General features: G+C 43.8%; 1 protein-coding gene across 1 annotated transcript in view; it reads right to left on the bottom strand.

Moving 5' to 3' along the window:
• The window catches only part of NIBAN1 (niban apoptosis regulator 1), a 93,854-nt gene that overhangs the window by 30,419 nt on the left and 37,824 nt on the right, over positions 1-25,611 (bottom strand). Inside the window, exons 2-5 of the mRNA XM_028732496.2 lie at positions 18,152-18,282; positions 16,218-16,349; positions 14,297-14,411; positions 13,177-13,344 (exon numbers count right to left, since the gene is read on the bottom strand). Of these exons, the coding sequence (XP_028588329.2) occupies positions 13,177-13,344; positions 14,297-14,411; positions 16,218-16,349; positions 18,152-18,282 (546 nt within the window). The remainder of the gene's footprint in view (positions 1-13,176; positions 13,345-14,296; positions 14,412-16,217; positions 16,350-18,151; positions 18,283-25,611) is intronic.

Here is a 25,611-nt window from a genome sequence, read left to right as displayed (position 1 = left end):
ACTGGACTTATACCAAAATTTATGAGGTAGATTTGCCTGCTCTGTAGCACAACACAATTACATCTTGATTCATTCCACAGGGCTGAGGCGCAATGACTCACTTTTTGGAAGCAAAGTTATTAGTTTGATATGTTAGCTAGCAAAAAAGGAAAAAGAAACGAATTTATTTTGTGAGATGTGGAAGCTGAGCACAGCTAAACTAAAAGCACCATTCTTAGCGGAGTGGTAAATGCTATTTTTCCGGCCTAAACATGACGGTAATGCGCTGATAAAAATATTTTTCATTAAGATACTATTTTCTTCATATGTTCTGTTAATTTACATCTGGCCTGTTTTGGTTCAGCAGAGAGAGAGAGAGAATGAGAATTAATGTGTGCATGGAGGTTGGGATAGTACAGCACCAATTTAAAATACTGAGCTACTGAGAGAATATTAAGAAAGATTGAGAAATTAAGATCCCAATAATATGGGCTACTACTGGGATTTGGTCTTGACATATCAAACAGTATGAAGTGACCCCATAATCAGTGTTAGAAACTGGGATTTGAAAGCTGGGGGCTAAATGGCACCTTAAACCTAGGTTATAGGTGCCGCAACTGAGTGCCTAGGTGAACTTTTTTATAACAAGAACACAAAGCTGAAAATGAATGAACTGCAGCTATGAAATCTTATATTCATTTTTCACATGGTCTAGTCCTCATCTGAAGACTGCAAAAAACAAAGCCATGCATCCCCTGCCTGCCCCACCCTAATATTTTTATGAGGGTCCTTTCTCCAGTCTTCAGGGTGTGGCTGGAAGTGGGGAGGCAGAAAAAGGTCCTCCTTTCCTTCCACTCTGCAGTTTTAATCTGAAATTTTAGGTGCAGTATTGTGCCCAGAGCTCAGGAACTTCTCATATTCATGAAATTCCCTGTCGCAAAACGCATCTAGATCAACAGGAGTTTCGAACACTGCCCACAATTACATATGATAGAAGTACACTTGATTTTTATTTTATTTTTTGTCCTGACACTCATAGCTGAATGTGTGCACTGCCTCCACTGAAAAACATGACAAATGAGGTGATATCAAAGTTCTCTCGGCTGTTTTTTTTGATTCCTCAAGTCTTCACCTCTGTGGTGATGACTCATCTGTGATGCCTCATTTGCAGATAAGTATCCATTCTATGGGTGAACTGTCTCTCACTTAGTCACTATGCAGCATTTTCAAACACCCTATCTCATGGGTAGGCAATCTAAGGCCCGGGGGCCAGATCCGGCCCTATCGCCTTCTAAATCCGACCCGCAGACGGTCTGGGAATCAGCATGTTTTTACATGAGTAGAATGTGTCCTTTTATTTAAAATGCATCTCTGGGTTATTTGTGGAGCCTGCCTGTTGTTTTTACATGAGGAGAATGTGTGCTTTTATTTAAAATGCATCTCTGGGTTATTTGTGGGGCATAGGAATTCGTTCATTTTTTCCCTTCAAAATATAGTCCACCCCCCCTACAAGGTCTGAGGGACAGTGGACCGGCCCCCTGCTGAAAATGTTTGCTGTTCCTATCTTGTTGCTTTATTGCTCTTTTTTCTTTTCTTTTCTTTTTCTTTTTCTTTTGCAATTTGATGTAATTTCATTATAGGTAAAGGGACCCCTGACCATTAGGTCCAGTCGTGACCGACTCTGGGGTTGTGGCGCTCATCTCGCTTTATTGGCCGAGGGAGCCGGCGTACAGCTTCCGGGTCATGTGGCCAGCACGACTAAGCCGCTTCTGGCGAACCAGAGCAGCACACGGAAACGCCGTTTACCTTCCCTCCGGAGCGGTACCTATTTATCTACTTGCCACTTTGACATGCTTTCGAACTGCTAGGTTTACAGGAGCAGGGACAGAGCAACGGGAGCTCACCCCGTTGCGGGGATTCGAACCACCGACCTTCTGATCGGCAAGTCCTAGGCTCTGTGGTTTTACCCACAGCACCACCCGCGTCCCAACAGTGCCACATGGAATCATACAGCTTGGCATGTTTAAGTAAAAAGCAGCATGCAAATCTTTTATTAAAGAAACAGAAATGCAAAAAATATATTCTGTGTCGTGTAGTTTTTTGAGCCTCAGACAGTAAAATCTGAATGCAATTCAAAGGTGGTGAATTTTGGACTCCCGCCGCCGCCCCACCCCCAGAGATAGACAATGTGCGAGTCCAGCACCATCTTGGAATTCATTCCATACCCCCAGATTTATAAAGCCATCCAGGTGCAGGTTATGTGTGTGAGGTGAAAGATAAGGCAGGCCTCAGGAAGAGCAGAACCAGAGGTAACCAAACAGAAGGAATGCAAGCTAAGGTGATGTCTGTTAATTCCCTTTTTCTGATCAGCAGTAAGACCAGCAACTGCTGGTCTTCCTTTGTCTTAGTTCCAAGTCACTGGAAGGCAATGAAATCCACAAGGTTTTTCTCTTCAGACGGTTTGTTATTTAGCACAAAAGCATCAAGCCCAAAATCTTAACATGCAATTGAGGACAACCCAGCCAAATCAGTTGTTCCCGATTCTGTGACTGCCATAAACCGCAGGATTACGTTACAGTTGAGCAAATAGCAGAAACCTGTCGAGCAATTTGCAAGCAGAAAAGTAAGACTTTGATCCATGTTTGCGCAAGGTAAAATCCAAGTGCATAAAAATGAATCTCAGACTTCGGGTATGCTCACATTACCACAGTAAGAGAGTGCAGTGAAATTACAACCCATCATGCATTTTCCTACCTAGTTGTTTGCATCAGCAAACAGCCTCGATTTATTTCTGTTTGTGTACACATCAGGGAGTGTTGACAGGACCAACGGATGCCTTTACTCTATGCAAAGGTTCGTACCTTAGCTTGAGACAATTTAGGAATGGCTTAAGGACTTCAATCAGTGTGAAGCCGGTTTGAGAAACAACTGCATCAAACAGTAGTATCTTATAACAAAGTACAGGATACATAAGGATTTTGGATAATGTCAGGTGAACACAGACTGACAGGAGGAGGCACTGAGAGCAGTTTTGTGGCAGGTTTAAAAAAAAAAAGGGTAAAAGGTAAAGTACCCCTGCACGGGGTCTTAGTCAAAGGCGACTCTGGGGTTGCTGTGCTCATCTCGCTTTCAGGCCAAGGGAGCTGCCGTTTGTCCACAGACAGCTTTCTGGGTCATGTGGCCAGCAGGACTAAACCGCTTCTGGCGCAAAGGAACACCGTGACGGAAACCAGAGCGCACAGAAACACTGTTTACCTTCCCACTGCAGCGGTACCTATTTATCTACTTGTACTAGTGTGCTTTCGAATTGCTAGATTGGCAGGAGCTGGGACAGAGCAACGGGAGCTCACCCCGTTGCGGGGATTCGAACAATAGTTTGAATCAATAGTGTAGGCAGGCAGCATATGTGTTTCTCTGATCACTCTGCCTGCAATGGGATGAGCCAGCTTCAACCCCCCTGCTCTTTAAGAATTCTCAGTTATGACCGAAAACTCCATGCTAGCAAGGCGAGCGATGCATACAATCCCTGAGTTTTGCCTGAATGCTGACAAAGCATGTGGCGAGAATGGGAAGACGGACACCCCCTGATGTTACACTTCCTAAAGCAGTCTTCCTCAATCAGCCACTTCACTGCCAGGCATGAAGAACTCAAAACTCCCAGCTTGGTTTCTGCCAAAGACTTTAAAGCTTAAATCAGAGCGCTAGACAAGCGAGGCACGGTTGCAAGTTATGGCAGGTGCGCAAGAGGAATAGATACCTGGCTAGGTGCAAGCTAAGTGGTTGATCAAGCAAACAACATGCTCCCTGCAATGGGGGGGGGGGCACAGCATTTAGCACAGCAAACAGCCAAAGTTTATGAGAATGGGCAAGCAAACAGGCACTCCTCTGGGTGGGGTGAGTTTACGAGGTCTGTTCATACCGGTGCTCTTGTATCCAATGTCCTAAGTCACTGTGGCAGACCTTGATGCCAGCTCAACATCCAATTTACTCTTGAGGAGTCTACTCGTCACTGACGGGAGGAGGCACTGAGGGAAGTTTCGTGGCAGGTAAAAAAAAAAAGGTAAAGGACCCCTGGACAGTTAAGTCCAGTCAAAGCTGACTATGGGGTTTCTCTAATATAATGCATTTTACTAAGTTATTTTCAACGATGCATACATTTTCATGCACACTTTACCTTAGCACACACGTTTTTTGCACATATTACTTTGCTGGAGAGCTACACTCCAAAATTGGTCAAATTTCAAGCCTATGGCTTTGTTTTGGTTTGTATATTATTTCCGAAGGGGTAAAATTGTAAGTTCACCTTTAAATGTGAACTGAGCCAAATTTTCCCCTTAGCCCTACTCCTAGGGTAGCTTACTATTTTATTAGTCTGTGGTTCCCTGAAGTCCTTGTTCACTTTGACGGAAAAATGGGTCCCTGTGCAACATGAATGCAAGGGACACTCAATGTAGCTTATGACTACATCATGCGTGGTGCTTAGAAATCACCGCTTATTTTCTTTTGATGCAGTTTCTAATTCCATCTTATTTACTTACTTGCTTGCTTATCTTGAATCCTTTTCCTTTAACCAAAGTCTGGAGTTGACTGAGCACTTGCTAGCTCACAGAACTGGTTTCCACCCACATGCTGGCTGCTCATGTTTATAGCTAGTGGGTTAACAGAAGGAAACTGGCTCAGATCTGCCTATCTTCTTAGAATTATCACACGGCTGAATTCCCACATGTTCAGAATATGATAAAATAAATTGGGTAGCAACAGTTACCGATAACTGCAAGCAAGACTGGAGCGCTTGCCTTTCTCATCCTGGTGCCTAAAGGGTTTGCTGCTCTTAAGGCAAAGAGAAGCAGAGATGGCAAAGCGAGCAGGTTTTTCAGCAGAGAATCCTAGATTTAATGAGTCACTAAACACATCCACATTCCGAATGTGTTCCAGGCTATCAGATGGAGCTACATGCAAGCATTCAGCCTGCCATCGCCGTCTTAAATGAAAAGCAGACCACTCCTAAATGAGAAACGTCTAACAGTGGGGATAAAGAGCCAGATTCAACTACCCCAGTGCAGTAGGGGAAGCTAGCAAAATAACTCCTGCTAGTGTAACAGGGCTTTTCCCCCTCTTCTCCCCCTGTACCTCCCACAAATCTGTTGTGGAGGATCGGGAGAACCCCCAGAACATCTGGTGCAGGTAGAAGAGAGATCATCCTGTCAGGCAAGCAGAAATAGTTGCGTTGATGGAACCATTTTCTCAGCAGTATGTTGAATTCCACCCAGCACTGTGATTCAGTAAGTCTTCTGTGTACCAGATGGGCGGGGTATAAATATTTATTATTATTATTATTATTATTATTATTATTATTATTATTACTACTACTACTACTACTACTACTACTACTACTACTACTACCTCTAATAGTCCACTTTGATCCAGTGGTTGCTGCCATAGGGAAAAGGTAAATGTGAAGGACCCCTGGACAGTTAAAGGTAAAGGTAAAGGGACCCCTGACCATTAGGTCCAGTCGTGGCCGACTCTGGGGTTGTGGCGCTTATCTCGCTTTATTGGCCGAAGGAGCCGGCGTCCAGCTTCCAGGTCATGTGGCCAGCATGACTAAGCCACTTCTGGTGAACCAAAGCAGCGCACAGAAACACCGTTTACCTTCCCGCCGGAGCAGTACCTATTTATCTACTTGTACTTTGATGTGCTTTCAAACTGCTAGGTTGGCAGGAGCAGGGACCGAACAACGGGAGCTCACCCCATCGCGGGGATTCAAACCACTGACCTTCTGATCAGCAAGTCCTAGGCTCTGTGATTTAACCCACAGCGCCACCCGCGTCCCAGTTAAGTCCAGTCAAAAGTGACGATGAGGTTGTGGCGCTCATCTCGCTTCGGGCTGAGGGAGCCAGCGTTTGTCCACAGACAGCTTTCCAGGTCATGTGGCCAGCATGCCTAAAACACTTCTGGTGCAACGGGACACCACAACAAGTGCCAGAGTGCACGGAAACACCGTGTACCTTCCCGCCACAGCAGTAGCTATTTATCTACTTGCACTGGCATGCATTCAAAGTGCTAGGTTGGCAGGAGCTGGGACAGAGCAATGGGAGCTCAGCCCGTCACGGGGATTTGAACTGCCAACCTTCTGATCGGCAAGCCCAAGAGGCTCAGTGGTTATGGCAAGGAAGGCACATGGCTGGTGTGAGTGCTTTGTCTAAATAGAAATGATTAGAACCGTGTCTTATATTGTATAGTATTTTGCACTGGTTTTCAAGCTTACCGCTGCTAGGTTACAATTTCATTTTTTCAAAAATGTTTAAAACCCTGAGAGCTGTTTTATTTTTTAGGCGATAGTAGTTGTGGATACAGTCACTTTGTAGGAATCATTGGGTAGAAGGGGGAAACTGTTCCCACTTTTTGGGGGGTTGGAAATGAGGCGAATCCTGTATGAACTGGATTTCCAATTTCATGCAATCACACCTTTATGATTCAGCATCTGACTGTAGTCTGCAAACCCAGAAGAATAAGCAAGAGCTGATATTTGCAGAGCAGGAATTAAAAAAACAAAAAAACTCAAGGCTTCACTCTGTGCCATCCATTGTAATGAGAGCTGAATTGCCTGGTACACAAAGAAACAGGACTGTGAGGCTTCCTTAGCCAGATCATGTGGTACAAGAGCTGCTAACCACCAACAGAAACTAGATGAGGTCACTTCCAAACAGGATGCGGGCCTGCAATCATGCGCTGTTTTTATAGCAACAGAAAACTTGCAAGCTTCATGTACAAAGCTTGCATACCTATAGGATTCAGCTGTCCTCATCTTGCAGGATTTGCTGAATCCTAATGATCTGCAAAAAGCGTTGTTTAGTTGCAAAACTACAGCTTCCAAAAGCAGGGAGAGTATACGGTAGGGGCTGAATATTAAGGCACCTCTTCATTTATTCTTTCTACCTTGCTCTATCGGGACGCGGGTGGCTCTGTGGGTAAAAGCCTCAGCGCCTAGGGCTTGCCGATCAAAAGGTCGGCGGTTCGAATCCCCGCGGCGGGGTGAGCTCCCGTTGCTCGGTCCCAGCGCCTGCCAACCTAGCAGTTCGAAAGCACCTTCGGGTGCAAGTAGATAAATAGGGACCGCTTACCAGCGGAAAGGTAAACGGCGTTCCGTGTGCTGCGCTGGCTCGCCAGATGCAGCTTTGTCATGCTGGACACGTGACCCGGAAGTGTCTGCGGACAGCGCTGGCTCCCGGCCTATAGAGTGAGATGAGCGCACAACCCTAGAGTCTGTCAAGACTGGCCCGTACGGGCAGGGGTACCTTTACCTTTACTTTTACCTTGCTCTATCACAAAGGCTCAAGGACGGCAACAACCTGGGCCGCCACAGAAATTTTGCCTAAAGCAAAATGGGGAGCGAGTGTTCAGTTTCCTCTTCCAGCAAAATATTTGAGGAATCCCAGAGTAGCTGAAAATGTTGTCTGATAGGACGAGTGAAATATCTTAAGGGGAAAATATAACCCTGGTAACAACTTTTCTAAAAGAGAACAGAGTCGTTTTTAAAATATGTATATACTGTATATATGCAGAAATCTATTAGAGATATCTTCAAAACTCTATACAAGCGCCAACTGTGTCGTACGAAAACAAAGAATGCAAAAAGCAAATGAACACTGTGTAGGTATGCAGGACACAGCCAGGACTGCTTCAGCCCTGAGCGATCTGAATTCTGCAGGGAAGCAGGAACTCAGGGCTAAAGGAACACATATTTGCCAAACATATAAATTAAATAGTGAGTGGCTTTTTTGCAGAACTAAGAGGAGAGTGGAGACAAGCAGCAGTGTGGTGACAAGTGGATTAACATCTAGGGCTGATAGAAGAATTATCAGCATGTGCAATATGACCAGCCACCATAAAGGAGAACGATAAAGGGCATAACAGTTCTAAACTTCCAGAGTTGGCTCTACAGTTCTGTGAGCCTAATCGGAGACATCTATAAACTTAAATACTTGTTTTCAAATGCAACTCCACAGTCATGAAGGTTAGAACCTTTATCAAATGTGGAAACTACGGGTTGTTTACAACGTTAATTCGACTCAGAGTAAACATTTGGAAATTAATGACTAATTTAGGTTCATTAATTTTAATGGGTCTATTCTTACTTGGTTTGGACCCTGAGTGAGAACCCAGAGGCTGAGAGGGAGGGTGTGTCAGAAGGAAAATAAACTGATACAGATTTATATATATTACTAACTTTGTATTAATGTAACATTTTATATGTAACTGTGTATTTTTGCAAAAATTCAGTCGTTGATGTTAACTTCTTGTATCTTTATTTTGTATCTTTATGATTTCTGTGTAAATTGTTCAATTTGGTTGCAAACTTCCTGGTGTTTTGTTTATTGTTTAGGGCTACTTTTGTCCCATTTGTAGTTATGTCATTTAAAAATATATATATTGTAAGCTGCCTAGAGCACGGTTTTAACCTTGGAAAGGTGGCATACAAATAAAACCGGGGGGGGGGGGGGGGGGGAGTTAAATGGTATAGAAGTTAAATAATCAATTAATTGGTAGGAGCCTAAATTCTATGCAAAATGCCAGATTCCAGAAAGATGGATGCAGTCAGACAATTACAGCCACGCTTACCAGGCTGCACACTACAATAGCATTTGCATAAACCGCTGTCTGCACACAAATCGGGTCCTCCCTTAAAGAGGGCACATGTTGCGGTGAGACCTGGCAACCTAACCCTGTGTTGTGGGTGGGTACATTTGGATAGCCACAGCACCCGATTGGTAGGTCCCTTGATGCAGGGTTCAATCTGGGCAATGGGACGCAGGCTAAACGGATCAAGGGACCTATATATACCCATGCACGTGACCCAGAGCTTCCTCTTTCGGCGCGTGCATCGGAACACCCGCCCACCTCTCCCTACTTTTAGGGCTTTGCGCTTGACCTTGCTATGCCGTTGTGTGTCGTTGGGACAGGGACAAGGCAGGAATTTTCCCCACATGGCTGATTGGCTGTTGCCATTTGGGTTTCGCCTGCCGCGTAGCAAATCGTCACAACTTGTAAGGTTGCGGATAGGCTCTGGTTCAGGGGATAGGGATGGGAGAACGCTCTCGCCATCCCTATGTGAAGGGTATCCTGTTAAAGGAATCCAGGGACTCAATGGTTTGGCCAACCCCTGAGAGGCGGTTGTACCCGTGCCTGAGTCCAGGGGGACATTTGGGTGGCGGAGATAGCCTGTTCCCGGCTTTCTGCTTCCCCAGGTGTTCACCCTTGGCTGACCTATGCTGGAACCCTGGGTCAGCGCTACCTGCATGGCAGGGAGCTAGTCGAACCAGAGCCTATGCAACCAGTCACTTTCTGTAATCAATAAAGTTGTGGCCTAAATTCTGCCAAAAACCAAACCAAAATTTGAGCCTTATTTGAATTTATTTAAGAGGGAGGTTTAAAGGTCTTAACACGCAATGGGAAATTGCAATTCCACTGAGTCCAGGCAGGGTCTGCTCACACTATTCCATCACTTCCCCCCTAGTGTTCCAGGATATTTTTGGTTTTTTTTACAGATTGTGGCTGTGTGCACAAGCCCTTTCCAACAGTAAGCCCAACACACCAAGGAGAGGCAGGCTTTAGGAGGGGTGCATCCTCCCCCCCCCCCCCGTGTACACACAGCATATATGGGGGGCGGGGGTCTGTGTGAATAGGGAATTTATTACCGCAAAATATGCTTCACTCACCAAGAGAAATCTATAGTCCTTCCATTTCTGCTTTACACTTCCTACAGGCTTAATAAATTCTGCCTTGCCTTTAATACTGCAAACAAGATCACAATCACAAATATAACATGCTTGGAATTAACAAAGGGACGCAAAATAACAAGGTCAGGAAAACAGTGCATAATGGCAGTAGCCTTGTTTTTCTTTAACAGTGTAGTTCTGACTAGATTTGCTGATGTTGTGGGTTTTCGCTTTTAACTAACTACTGTTTAGGATTTCAGTGTTGTTAGTTATTTCACTGGGGTAGCCACCCAGTGTAAGGGAAGGGCCAGGCAGATGCTGGTGAAATCAATAAGGGTGCTGCTTTCTTGTTGCCAAAATTTCCCTACCGGCCTTTCGTTTAACGTGTGTTGCAGTGTCTGTCATTCCTTCCCCTAAAATGAGCAGAATGAAGTCAGCCACACCGAAATCTCAGTTCGTGCAACGACTCCACCCCTCCCCTAAAGCAACTCTGCTCTCGTAAGTTTCCAGTCAAACATCCAGATATTTAATATGTGAAAGATCCTTCCACAGCGTGGTAATTTCATGTGACAGAAATAAATAAAAAATGAAGGCGCAAGCACGAAGAGAGCAGGAAGTAAATCCAGAATGTTAAAGATAGAAAATACTTATTAGGTCATTTACTCCACACTTTGCTAGCACATCAGTGAGCAATGGGCTGAAATTCAGCTAGGAGCGGAGGCAGCCAAGGGAACCGCGAGTCAGCTAACATTTCTGCAGAAAGATATCGACCAAGCTAAACCCACTGTGCAGGTTCTGAGTCAGAGAAGATTTGCAGCGTGCCAGGAAAAGTTGATCCGCTCTATTACTGGCCCAGTACAGAACAAAAGAGATTATATTTCACCCAGATCACTGTATGACCAAAGTTTCAAAAGATGAATAATGGGGATTACAAACCATGCAAAATAAATGCTTTCCCTTTAAGTATGCATCAGAGGAAATTGACTTCAGCTGGCTGTTTTACAGGGCGCATTCAGGGGAGGCTTATAGAGATTCAGGACTCTGTGCCATGCCAAAAATGTGTGTTCCTCCCAAAAATAGAAGCTTCACCATATATAGATGTTTCACCACATATAGATCTTGCCTCAGTGCTGAGTACATTGTCTGCCCAAGTACAGATCTTCAATTTAAAAAGAAGTGGGGTCCCTTGCTCACGAAGGATCAGAAAGGTATAGGAAATGATTCTTTTCGGGAGGACCTTAATAAATAAATAAATAATAAATAAAAATTTTATTTATATCCCACCCTCCCCAGCCGAAGCCAGGTGGTTCCTATAAAAAAGGTTGGACCAGCAGAGACTACTTCTGGTCTTAAAACTGGCTGGGCATCACCCTTTACTCTAACACTCACCTATAATTAAGATGGCATTTTGAAAAACATTCAAAAATTGTGTGGGGGAAACACACACCCCAGTTTTGCACCTGGAATTCAAATGCTGGAATTCTGGATGTGAAATTTGTACCTCCAAAGTGAAACTCAAGTGCTTTCGTCATATTTGATTGGTAAAAAAAAGGAAAGGAAAAGCATTAGCTGTGATAAGAAAGCTGCCAAATTCATTTAATCGGGAGCTAATCGCTCATCCAGGCAAACCAAGCCTGAGGTGCCTGCCTCAGTTATTCTCTACATTCAAGAGATTGTGTTTTCCTGCATTTCCTTTCTTTCTGACCTCGCTCTCTGCCATTCCTCCTCCTCCACCACGTATACATGTGTGCGCAACTCAAGGTAACATTTCATGCATCTTATGACGTGGTCTGTAATCTGCGAAAGCACTTGGCACAATAATTTTGTTAGTATTTAAATGGCTTGCACCCTGGGGAGGCCACTTTGGTGCTGTTAACACAGCATTTTGACTTCACCCTTGGAGGCGCACTCCATTGTCTCTCAATACAGACAAATGCCAACAATTTTAAAAGTGCCACAAGATTCTTAATTGCTGTTGTCTTCTTGAAGAAACTAACACTGCTGACCCTCTTGGAACAATGTTTAGTCCAGATTAAACTCAATAAGCACAGAGCACTTCATTTAAATTCATCTAAGTCATGGGTAGGCAGACTAAGGCCCAGGGGCTGGATCCGACCCAAACGCCTTCTAAATCCGGCCCACAGATGGTCTGGGAATCAGCGTATTTTTACATGAGTAGAATGTGTCCTTTTACAGTGGTACCTCGGGTTACAGACGCTTCAGGTTACAGACGCTTCAGGTTACAGACTCTGCTAGGCCAGAAATAGCACCTCGGGTTAAGAACTTTGCTTCAGGATGAGAAAAGAAATTGAGCAGCGGCATTGGGAGGCCCCATTAGCTAAAGTGGTACCTCAGGTTAAGAACAGTTTCAGGTTAAGAATGGAGCTCCAGAATGAATTAAGTTCTTAACCGAGGTACCACTGTATTTAAAATGCATCTCTGGGTTATTTGTGGGGCATAGGAATTCATTCTTCTTCTTCTTCTTCTTCTTCTTCTTCTTCTTCTTCTTCTTCTTCTTCTTCCTCTTCCTCTTCCTCTTCCTCTTCTTCTTCTTCTTCTTTTCAAAATACAGTCCGGCCCCCCACAGGTTCTGAGGGACAGTGGACTGAAAAAAAATGCTGACCCCGATCTAAGTGTTTTGGGTAAGGAGCCTGACAAAGTCCCACAGCCAAACCCAGACACAACCACGGTACTTTTCTGTCACCATGAAACTCAAGATGGCAGACGTAGGGTTTGTGGGCAGTCAGTCTGCCACTGAAGAACTGACCAGGCCTAGGCCTGCTCAGCGTCAACAACGTGTAACAGATGCCTTCTGACCACAGCCTCGGCAGTACCCCCATTTGCATGGCTACTCAAAAGCACAAAGTCAGAAAACAAATCATGGGATTGTAAATCCAACGTCCACCTTCCTTCCCCAAGCTTGACAAAATAGTCGGCTGAATTCTCCCCTACAACATGTAATAATATCACTTCCTTAATTTCATGATGTCATTGCACTTACCGTGTTTTTTGCTCTATAAGACTCACTTTTTCCCTCCTAAAAAGTAAGGGGAAATGTGTGTTCGTCTTATGGGGCGAATGCAGGCTGCGCAGCTATCCCAGAAGCCAGAACAGCAAGAGGGATTGCTGCTTTCGCTGCGCAGCGATCCCTCTTGCTGTTCTGGCTTCTGTGATTCAGAATTATTTTTTTTTCTTGTTTTCCTCCTCCAAAAACTAGGTGCGTCTTATGGTCTGGTGCGTCTTATAGAGCAAAAAATACGGTACTTTCTCTACCCACCCCACCCCATGGCTGTGGCTGGAAAGAGCAGAGAAAGGCCTAACATGGTATTTCCACGTCAACCATAATTTGTAGTTCCCTCCGGCTCCATACAAGGGAGCGACGTAGTAATTTTGCGAAAGAAAACTGGCCCGCTAGCTGGTGACAATCAAATATGTAGACACAATAGCAAGGATGTTGAACGTAGTCTTTTGCACCTACCGTGGTTTAAGTGTCTGATGCAGTCGTTCAATACGGTGCTGAATTTCTTCTGCGACTCCCAATCCGGGAAGCAGAAGCAACTGTGTCGGAGGAAAGGTTGCCACAGATAGACCGGAAATTCCTTTGGAAGGCCAACAAAAGCCTGCGCATTTTCCTTTTCATTGGAACCTTTAAGAGAGAAAAAAAGACATTTAAAAAGACTAGTACAGTGGTACCTTGGTTACCTTCAGTAGCTTAGGGCCTCAGCAAACCTAAATCCGGCCCTGGGTCTGAGAGTTTTGTGTCCTACTACCTTCCCCAGGAAAATCTGCTGTTTACTGCTGAATCAGAACAAACCAGGGTGGATAAAAATCAAGGAGTTAAAATAAATAAATAAAATGGGTTTTTTTTAAATTAAATTGAAATTTTTTGTAATAGGGTTTTTTAAATTTAAATTGGATTTTTAAAATAAAATGCTTTTGGAGGAAAAATATTTCTATAGATAATTTTCTATTTAAGCTATATCATAGTCCAAAGGCTATTCATCAGGAAATAAGGATTTGTTTTCAATTTTTCATGTGTGCTAAAACTTAGTCTAAGTTTTTTTTAAATTGTTTAACCACATCAGTTAACAAACATGGATACATAGCATATAATGTTATTGTTTTAGTTACATAAATTGTTTAAATTGTTATTAAGGAAAATTGTTTTTCTCCTTCCAATAAAGTACAGCAGAAAAGTTGTCCAAATATAAACAGTTAACTTATTAAACCTCACAATAATGTCATAATTATCAGTCTATGTATTTCTAATAGTATAACAAAATTAGTAATTTTTGATACAACTGTTAAAAAAAACTACTCTGAAAATTTATTGTTCCAAAAATGAAACCTTCATCTGGTTGTAAATATTAAGATTATACCAGCAAGAGTCTTTCTTAAAAAAAAAAAAAAATTAAATTAAGTCTTACTGACTAGTGACTTAAATCAAATCCACCCTGGAACAAACTCTATTGATGTAAAGGCACCCACAAAAGATTGCTGACTCACATACCAGTCCTCCCTTTCTAAGTCTTGCCAATAATCAAATGGGGCAGTTGGGATGGGAATTGGCCATTCTATTTTCACTTGACACTCCTTACCACTCGGGTCTGGAAAATGTTTATCAGATAACAAGTTATACTCCTCTTCTGTCGTCAGTACTTTGCCTCCAACAGGTAAAATGCAGCTTTTAGGACTATTGCCCTTCTGGAACGCCTGGGTTCGAGGAAGAGAAATAAGGTTAAGAAAACAAGCTTTTGAGATTTCTTCAACTTACTTATGTTAAAATGGGTGTACAGATATGAGAGAAGGATTGTGGCTTTTAAGGGGTGCACAGAAACCACAGCTGGGGGTGGCCATCTTTTCTGGGGATGTCTGCTTTATTAAAACAAAGGAGAGCGCAAACAAGTTTCCAGTCCCTGTGGGCTATGCCTCCTGAAAGCTCAGAAGTGAGAGTAGTGGCCGAGTAAGATTTGGAGGAACCCATATATTTCCTTGACCTGCTTAGCAAAATTAAAAACCTGCATTTAATTTATTTGACTTGCGGCTCCCCTTTGATTTCAACAAGCTCCCAGCACAGCTTGCCACAACTCAGCACTTACACAGAATAAATAAAAACAATATCAAATTAATTATGCAAACATTTTCCGTATGTATAATCTGTGCAGCTCAGGGATTTCAGCTTTCCGTGGCACAATATTCAGACTGCCTGATGTGAGAATTTAATATAGTTTTTGAGCAAAAGCCAACATGCTGCCCTGATCATGGGCAGCTTCTGATGTTACTTTTTTCGTGGAGTAAAAATTTGCTCCACGAATTATGTGGCATGGCATATTCAAAGTTCTTTTTCTATCTTCAAGACTAAGGTCAGAGAATAGAATTGAGAGACTACCTTTCAGCCCCTGGGCTATTTAATATATACATGAAGCCATCTGGAGTGGTCATTAGGAGTTTTGAGGTGAGGTGCCATCAGTATGCTGATGACACTTAGCTCCATTTCTCCATAACATATGAATCAGAAGAGGCCTTGCTGGACACAGTGGTGAAGTGGACGAGGAAAAACGAGCTAAGCTTGAATCCTGGTAAGATGGAGGCGCTGTGGCTGAGCAGTTCCCAGGTTTGAGAAACTGGTCAGCTGCTTATCCTTGATGAGGTTATAATAATAATACAATAATATAATTTATTATTTATACCCCGCCCATCTGGCTGGGCTTCCCCAGCCACTCTGGGCGGCTTCCCAAAAAATATTAAAATACTGTAATACATCAAACATTACAAGCTCCCCTAAACAGGGCTGCCTTCAGATGTCTTCTAAAAGTCTGGTAGTTGTTGTTCTCTTTGACATCTGGTGGGAGGGCGTTCCACAGGGAAGGCGCCACTACCGAGAAGGCCCTCTGCCTGGTTCCCTGTAACTTGCTTCTCGCAGTGAGGGAACCGCCAGAAGGCCCTCAACACTGGACCTCAGTGTCCAGGTAGAACAGTGGGGGTGGAGATGCTCTTTTTGGCGCCAGATAAAAATATTCCTGCTAAGACAAGCCCACCCAGATGCTTAGATAGCCGAGGCAATCCACTTTAGTATTTTAACTTTGGTGTTTTTTTAAAGCAGGGTTGTAAATCTTTCTTGATTTTCCTGTTTTATCTTTTGTAAACCGTTTTGAGGTTGTTCTTTTTTAAAAACAACCACCACCAAGCAGTGTATAAATTATACGAAATAAATAAATAACAATGGAAACGAGCAAAGGAAAAATGTAGGGAAGTGGGGAGAGACTGAATTTCACGGTGCCATAAAGTAAAGAATACCTGGGAGGTCAATATTCAGATGTGATCCCTTGTAGCAGGAAGTAGGAATCACTCAGTAGGAAAGAAATCAGAGTAAAACTGGATAAAAGTGTTTTACATTTATTCCGTTGCCACTATCCACTGGTCAGGTCAGTGAAGCAGCACTGAGGATCTCAAAACTGAACATGACGAATCAATGCGCCATGACATCAAGCCTCAGCACCCGGTAAACTGACAATTTACCTCTTTGTTTTCAAAGCTCTCCACGGCATATTTGCTGTTAACCACTATATATCTGTCTTTCCATTTCTTCACGTCTTCAGCAAAATGTGACACTTCTCCTTCGTAAAAGACCATGCTGGAGTCTGCAGGGGGCTACAGAAAAGACAAGTTACTGAGAAATAGAAATGGCTTCTTTCTGCTTCTTTGTTTGTAAAAAGAAAGGGGTGTGTTTGGGGGGGAGTGTCCAAAACCTGACTAGAATATGTTAGAATAGAAACTGAAAGCTTGTGGCCTATAGCTTCTGTTGTTTGGGAGCTGGCATTGACAGCACAGTGCGAAGTTACACTAGCTGGCAAAATGTTTGCTTGAACTCTGCATGTCTTAGATGTATGAGCCCATCTATAGTTCTGTTTTATGCTGTTGCTTTAGTTTAGGGGTTTTTTTAAAAATTAGCTTTAAGGATGAAATATACTCTGAGTCCTCTAGTGATTTCATGCTCTTTATTGCAGCTTGTAAAACAGTGATTGAATTGCCCCCCAAACCTCAGGCTTTTATATACATTATTTACACAATGAGTCCCGTCTGATTGGCTGATTCTGCTTCCCTCCTGGAGCCTGATTGGTCTTTTCCTGCAGGCCAATCAGTTGTTGCATTTTACGATCCTACCAGCCTAATAGGCTGATTAACTTCTTCCTGGAGCCTGATTGGTCTTCTCCTGCAAGCCAATCAGTTGTTGCATTCTAGGATCCTACTTGCCTATTGCTCTAGGATCCAAGGATAGTACATAACAAAGGATTTGTTCCAAGCTGCCTCAAAGAGTGAAAATGTACTATTAAACATCTAATAAAACCAACAAACTTAAATGCGCTCTGTACTTGCTCAGAGACACCATATCCCGTTATCAGCCCCCAATCTGAGGCCTCAGCTCTCTCAGTCCAGTTTCAAATTAAAGCCTGAGTTTCCAATGTAAAAAGATCTCCAGGAGGTCTTTTAGCAAGGGTGATGGTGTTCTTTGCCCTCTATATAAAGCTGATAGATGGGAATAGGAAGGAAGGAGACGGACTGAATTACATTATTTCACACTGCAGCCTGCCTGTGGGTGCACTAATTTTCCCCCTCCACACCCGCTACCCCTGATAAAGAGACCTTGTAACTAAAAGTCTGTTTGTGGCACTGAAAAATGTGTTGTGTGACACTGAATACAGGGAACAAGACCGTTGCCCGTTTTGTGGTTTTCAAGGGACACTTGGGAAAGGTAAAATGGGAAGAAAAGAGGATAGGAAAGTTTTGCTAAATAAATAAACAAACAAACAAACTTCATTTCTGGGTGAGGACTTGCAACTTGTTAGAATTCCTGCTCCGTGATTGCAGTCATGGGATTTTTGTCTATCACATGACGGTATATGTTTTGACTCCACAAAGTGGGAAGTGACGGAGACAGGATGTTTGTGTTACTGTGTTCCGTGAAGTGGGACTATTGACCTTTGTTATTTCTCTCTTTGCTGTCTGATGCTAGAGAGAGAGGGAGCCATGTTGCAGTGCTCCATATGTGTTTATATGTAAATAAAGTAGATTAGCCAAAATGCTGAGTTGCTGAGGTCTGTTACATAAGCTGCACAAACTCTGCGGATCCCTAAGTGTGCTGGTGTCGGTTGGCATTGGTCGCTGTGATGTTCGGGCTGAATAAAGCTTTTGAAGGTCCCGAACAATCGACCAGGAGGGAGAAAACATGCCAGTCGGGCATGTGTCTCTGCCAGTGTCCTACTTGAGTGTAGGACGAGCTCCTGACACAACTAACATTAACAGCTATTGTGGTTTGCCAAAACCAGGAAGTGCCAAGGAAAACTGGGCCATGTGAGCAGGGAGTAAACAACCAAACTTGCGATCAATAAAAGGGTTTCAGAATGCGTAGGGCACATACAGCCAGTGAAATAGCAAACTCTTCTTGTAGTTACCTTTGTTTTTAAGAAATGGGACTGCAGGTCCCTGTTTTGTTCCAGCTCATTCTGGATGTTCTTGCAGAAGGACACTGCATATTGGCGTTTATAGTGCGGACTGAAGTTCTTGATCACAGCCTCCGTCTTTCCTGAAATGGAACATGAAAATTTATTATACATTCAGCACCTCGCTGGCTCTCTTTTTCCAGGCTTCACAACTGTGAAGCTCTCAAAACTGCATTTAACACCATACTCTGCAAAAGACCGACTCTGGGGTTGGGGCACTCATCTCGCTTTATTGGCCGAGGGAGCCGGCGTACAGCTTCCGGGTCATGTGGCCAGCATGACTAAGCCGCTTCTGCTAACCTCTACTACCATTGAGCTATGGTTTTTCCCACTGTTGTCCTGTTTCCACTGAATTTGTACAATGGTAACAACTGCAACCTAGCAGTTCGAAACCACAAAGTGCAAGTAGATAAATAGGTACCACTCCAGCGGGAAGGTAAACGGCGTTTCCGTGTGCTGCTCTGGTTCGTCATGCTGGTCTCATGACCTGGAAGCTGTACGCCGGCTCCTTCGGCCAATTAAGCAAGATGAGCGCCGCAACCCCAGAGTCGGTCACAACTGGACCTAATGGTCAGGGGTCCCTTTACCTTTAACAGCTGCACATATGGAGCCTAAGTCACAGAGGAAAGCAATTTCAGGAGGCAGATCCGAGTGGGGAAATGGCAAGTCGAGAACAGCATTCATCTAGTCATTTGTTGACTTATATCCTGCCTTTTTACACAAGGTGAATTCAAAACAGCTTACAGAATAAAACACCATATGGAGCATAAAACACATCCAATATAAAACTACCCCAAAAAAATCCTAAAGGTCTCACCCACCCACACAGATACCATTCATCGCAAAAGTTAACGAAGACAAGGAAACAATGAAAAGCCATCTGGAACAGCCGCGGCTTTGCCAGATTATCTGAAAAAGTAAACTATCAAAGGGTTAAATACACTTTCTCCCCTGCTGCTGCTCTGGTTAAAATCCAGAGGCTAATTTTGGTGGGGGGGGGAGCACAATTAGGATTTCATCACACACATCTGCAAGTAGCATGTACTTTCCAAAGTTTGCATCAAGGAGTTATTAGATCAGAAAATTCACTTTTGCCATGAGCTGACAGGAAGTAAAAAGGTAAAGGTAAAGGACCCCTGACCGTTAAGTCCAGTCGCGAACGACTCTGGGGTTGCGGCGCTCATCTCGCTTTACAGGCCGAGGGAGCCGGCGTTTGTCTGCAAACAGTTTTTCCGGGTCATGTGGCCAGCATGACTAAGCCGCTTCTGGCGAAACCAGAGCAGCGCACGCAAACGCCATTTACCTTCCCGCCGGAACGGTACCTATTTGTCTACTTGCACTGGCGTGCTTTCAAACTGCTAGGTTGGCAGGAGCAGGGACTGAGCAACGGGAGCTCACCCCGTCACGGGGATTCAAACTGCCGACCTTCTGATCAGCAAGCACAAGAGGCTCAGTGGTTTAGACCACAGCGCCACCTGCGTCTAAGACTACAGGAAGTAGTCTTAGGCAAATCCTCTCCCACCCAGGCACCAGGGAATCTGGAAGACTTCAGAAATCTACCTTACAGGGTTGTGAAGGGTTGTTCAGGGACCGTAAATTGCCATATAAAATGCTACACGATTTCTATTTAAAAGTAATCATTCATACAGTGGTACCTCGGGTTACATACGCTTCAGGTTACAGACTCTGTTAACCCAGAAATAGTGCTTCAGGTTAAGAACTTTGCTTCAGGATGAGAACATAAATTGTGCTCCAGCGGCGCGGCAGCAGCAGGAGGCCCCATTAGCTAAAGTGGTGCTTCAGGTTAAGAACAGTTTCAGGTTAAGAACGGACCTCCGGAACGAATTAAGTACTTAACCTAAGGTACCACTGTATTAATAAATATTTCTGTGCAATCGGAGGGTAAAATTTTAGAGGTAACATTTTGGGATTTTATTAGTAAGTTCTCCACAGTTACTGAAAGCCACACGCACAAAGCAATAATATCCATGCTATATTCTAAAACTTTGAAGGTGTATCTAAACTCCTCCATAGGTTCTCTCGCTTGCACACATTTGTCAGCCCTTTCCATCAGCCTTCTGAAAGAGTTCTCGGCCTTTTTACATATGGAAAACATGAAGCTGCATAGTTTATTGGGATTTTTTTTTCAAAGAGACATTACTACATCTGGCCGCTGTTTACAGTATTTCTTCCTTGCAGCTGTTTCAAATTGTTTAAACACTTCCATTGTGCTCTCTCTCCTCTTGTTATTTGGGTAGGGTCCACATCCTTGCATTTTACGGCAGATATAATTGAAGGTCTCAAAGACATTCGCAGTGCTTTCTGCATCTCAAATCTCTCTCTCCCTATCTGTGGCTCAGCGGTAGGAAAATATCCCCATCTGTTATTGGTCGCAGGCCATTCCTATGGTAACCTCAGAATTTTAGCACATGGGGAAGTAGAATGATTAAATGAATGCATTTTCATTTATCAGTCTCTTTAGTAGCCTTATATGGAGCTCTTTACTATTAGCAATTATTCATTATTACAGTGGTACCTCGGGCTACATACGCTTCAGGTTACATGCACTTCAGGTTACAGACTCCGCTAACCCAAAAATAGTGCTTCAGGTTAAGAACTTTGCTTCAGGATGAAAACAAAAATCATTACAATTTGGAAGACAATTGGACTTCTTTATTGGATTTGATTTGGTATGTTAATTGGATGTTCTTATTGGAAAATTAATAAACGCTTTTAAAAAAGAGAACAGAAATCGTGCTCCGGCGGGGTGGCGGCAGCAGGAGGCCCCATTAGCTAAAGTGGTGCTTCAGGCTAAGAACAGTTTCAGGTTAAGTACGGACCTCCGGAACAAATTAAGTACTTAACCCGAGGTACCACTGTACTGTTGTTGCTTTCCCCCCCACCTTCCAACAAGAAGTTCCATTAGGATTGGCTTGGCTTTGCCACAATGGGCAATGCATTACTAGTCCACTTAAGACAAGGAGATTTTAGGCAGCATAATGTTTTCGCCTTCCATTCTGTAAAACAGGCCTCAAGTCACTCTGAATCTCATTTCCACGCTTTGTGTTTGTCTTTTCCTGAGCGGTGGGAAGTCCAGAGCAGCCGCTATGGTTTCCTTTGGGGCAGAGAACACTTGGGAAATTTATGATCTGTGCAATCATCTCGTTTATTCCCAAATGTGCAGGAAGCGATGGCAGAAGGGATTTGCAGGCAGGCAGGCGGTCTCAAAGCAACGCGAGTCCAACACTGTGAAATTCTAAACAAACATCCCTGCTGCCATACTAAATATGCTTCTTTTTGGACAAATTTCCCTCCCACACTGCAGGTGAATGTCTTTCGAGACACATTTCAAGGGGGCTTTAGATAAAAACATGAGACAGGTTGCTCAATCGCCAAATATCTATCATTCACCATCAGCAACCAGGTTATAGAAAAAACTTGAGAAAGGGCCATGTCTCCCTGCAGAACAAAGCGGTTTACGGCAGATAAAACAGATAAAATCAATAAAAATGTACAACCCTACTTTAAACTATGAGTAAAGTACTGTCGGGACGCGGGTGGCGCTGTGGGTTAAACCACAGAGCCTAGGACTTGCTGATCAGAAGGTTGGTGTTTCGAATCCCCACGACGGGGTGAGCTCCTGTTGCTCGGTCCCTGCTCCTGCCAACCTAGCAGTTCGAAAGCACGTCAAAGTGCAAGTAGATGAATAGGTACCGCTCTGGCGGGAAGGTAAACGGCGTTTCCGTGCGCTGCTCTGGTTCGCCAGAAGCGGCTTAGTCATGCTGGCCACATGATGCGGAAAAACTGTCTGCGGACAAACGCCGGCTCCCTCGGCCTGTAAAACGAGATGAGCGCCCCAACCCCAGAGTCGTTTGCGACTGGACCTAACGGTCAGGGGTCCTTTACCTTTTTACTTCCTGTCAGCTCATGGCAAAAGTGAGTTTTCTGATCTAATAACTCCTTGATACAAACTCCGGAAAAAACATGCTACTTGCAGATGTGTGTGATGAAATCTTAATTGTGCTCCCCCCCCCCCCAATCAGCGACTGGACCTAATGGTCAGGGGTCCCTTTACCCTTTACCTTTAAAGTACTGTCAGAAAGTGATCCTGTCAGATTGTGGCCGGGTGGGGTAAGGAAAAAGCAATCAAGAGTTTCCCTGCTACTGAAGCAAATGAGGACGCGTGACCTGAAAGCTTTGACAGGGGTCAGGGAATACCATGTTATCCATCTGGTCATCTGTAGTTAGGACACTGTCACTTCCTGCTCTGGCTAAAACTGGATGATGGCACACGGACCAAATTCCTCCTTGATATGTATCCTTCAATTTTGAGGACTGGAATTATATGTTGCGTTCAACGAACACCGATGAGCCACACCAAAGGGAGGAGACAGCATGTACAATAATAATGCCCCTCTGAGCACTGGGAATGTGTTCCAAGGCATGAAGTCCTCTACCAGTGAGAAAAGTAAAGGATTCGCAGCCCATGAAAGTGTTTATTAAACCAAAGTAACTTTGCAAAATAATATGGCCCGGGAAACAAGAAGTTTACTAATTCTTGCTCATGCTTTGTTTTCCCTTCAGATTTCCAAAAACTTGACAAACGAGCTCCCTCCTTATTCCATTTCCAAATTTAGTCCTGATTCTTTGGTATGGATGTTAAGAGTTGTTTGAGGTGAAGCTAAGCCAAGTTTTTCCATTAGTCTGCTTGGCTGGATTGACTGGAGCTAGCCTGGGGAGGGAAAAGCAACGCCAAGAGCTCCAGGAGGCAAAAATCTCTTCTGGGGGAACGATGGCCAGAGTCCAAGGGGGAAGAGCCATGGATCCATGGCAGAGCACATGATTTGCATGAATAAAAGTTTCAGGCTCAGTCTTCAGCATCCCTCAATCGGGTTGGGAAATGACTGTCTGAAATGGGCTCTCCAGGACTTGTTTCCTTTATGAATAATTATTAAGGCTTTTCTAATTATAACTTAAATATCCACAAAGTCTCCTGCAGACATTAATCGAAACAAGTCCAGGTATGTATTTGAGGGCACTGTTTTGTGAAGTATTCTCTGCATTTTCCCCATGCTTTTTGAAACTCTTGTCTAGTGTGATCTCTAACTGCCTCTGCTAATCTAGCCAGTTCAATATATTCTAACAGTTTATCTTGCCATTCCTTTTTTGTTGGCGCAGTTTCTTTTTTCCAATTTTTAGAAATTAGGATCCTTGCCGCTCCTGTGGCATAGAGGAATTTTTCTGCTCTTCTCCTGTTATACCATTATCCCTAGTAGAAAAGCTTCTGTATTTTTCATAACGTTAAACATTTTTTTAAGCTCGTCATATACTGTGTTCCAGAAGCTTTTGATTTTTTCACAGGTCCACCAAACATGTATAAGTGTCCCCTCTGTTTCACCATACCTCCAGCACAGATTTGTTTTTGTCTTATACATTTTAGCTATTTTGGTAGGTGTTAAGCACCATCTATAAAACATCTTGATTAGGTTTCCCCTCAATACTTCACAGTACTTAAATACACCCAAACACACCTCACCAGAGATGAAAAAGCAGCTCTAAAAAACAGCCACAACAACTGGCTCATTTTTGACGGCTGAAAGCATGCGATACACCCATCAATGCAAGATTCACATGAGCAGAAAATCCTGTTGGTGGGATTAAATATTCATCGCTTTATTAATAGTTCAGATGATTTGGTCCTGTGTTGATATTCTTAACTGAGTTTTTTCCTTTCTCCAAACCAGGCATAGGCAAACTCGACCCTCCAGATGCTTTGGGACTACAATTCCCATCATCCCTGACCACTGGTCCTGTTAGCTAGGGATCATGGGAATTGTAGTCCCAAAACATTTGGCGGGCCGAGTTTGCCTATGCCTGCTCCGAACACACATAAATATTGATCTCCCCTATCGCATGTGCAGAATAGTGTATTGCCATACTGGGCTGAGGTTTTGACAGCCTTCCTTCTCTTTATTCTGATTTGTCAGCTGATCTTGCACCTTGCTCCTTAAAACAAAACAAAAACAAATAAAACGTGGCTGAGTCATGAGTCACATGGGCTGATTGCTTGCATCAATCATCTACAATACAAAACTGGGGCAGTTGCTGAATTCATGGAATTCTTCCCCCTCCCTGAGAGATTTTGTTCCCTGTGGGCTGAAAGCATGAATAAAGTTGCCAGTTTCTTTTCTGCTTTGACTCCCCAGCCTTTAACAGCAGCCAGACACAGGAAACAGCCAAAGCTTCTTCTGTCACTTTGATCTCTTCCCCTGGTACCTCCATTGGTTAAAGAGTACAAAGCAAACACCACAATCCCATCAATACCGCCATTTTAAATATATATATATATTTGCTGCTGCTCTAATAGATGTAGTTTGGAAAACAGCAACACGTTGGCTGTGGCGTGTGTGCACTTGCTTCACGTGGCTGAACAGCTACAACCTGAAATTCTAGATAGACTCATTTTCTGCCATTTATTTCAAAATGTACACTGTGCCTCATTTTCACAAGTGTCAGCGGTAAGTCCCTATTTCCTAGCAGAAAAGGTGAAGTCATACAGGCGGCAGGGGGTGGGGAGAGCTGCCCTCCACTGCCGTAAGCAAACTGCATTGTAAGATTTTGGCTTCTTGTAAATCTGTTCTTGGGAGAAAAACAATGACAAACCTGGACAGCATCCTAAAAAGCAGAGACATCACCTTGCCAACAAAGGTCTGTATAGTTAAAGCTATGGTTATCCCAGCTATGGTTTTCCAAGTAGTGATGTATGGAAGTGAGAGCTGTACCATAAAGAAGGCTGATCACTGAAGAATTGATGCTTTTGAATTATGGTGCTGGAGAAGACTCTTGAGAGTCCCATGGACTGCAAGAAGATCAAACCTAGCCATTCTGAAGGAAATCAGCCCTGAGTGCTCACTGGAAGGACAGATCCTGAAGCTGAGGCTCCAATACTTTGGCCACCTCATGAGAAGAGAAAACTCCCTGGAAAAGACCCTGATGTTGGGAAAGATGGAGGGCACAAGGAGAAGGGGACGACAGAGGACGAGATGGTTGGACAGTATTCTCGAAGCTACCTGCATGATTTTGACCAAACTGCGGGAGGCAGTGGGAGACAGGAGTGCCTGGCGTGCTCTGGTCCATGGGGTCACGAAGAGTCGGACACGACTAAACAACAACAACAACAAATCTGTTTTATCCACGCTCAGTCAAATCTATTCAGATTAAACCTATATGAGAGCAATCAGCAGCCTTGTATAATAGGAGAACCAAGCAGATAAGATTCCACAGGCTAAGAGCCTTTTGGCTCTTGCTAAAAGCTCAAACCTTTGTCCTGGTTACTGGAAGGAAGGGGAGATCCCCTCTCCTAAGAACTTCATTAGGAGTCCCAAGTGAAACAGCATTTCCTGCTAGCCACT

This window comes from Podarcis muralis, chromosome 5 (assembly GCF_964188315.1).
Source record: "Podarcis muralis chromosome 5, rPodMur119.hap1.1, whole genome shotgun sequence".
Lineage (NCBI taxonomy): Eukaryota > Metazoa > Chordata > Lepidosauria > Squamata > Lacertidae > Podarcis > Podarcis muralis.
This window is presented reverse-complemented; position numbering and strand designations above follow the sequence as displayed.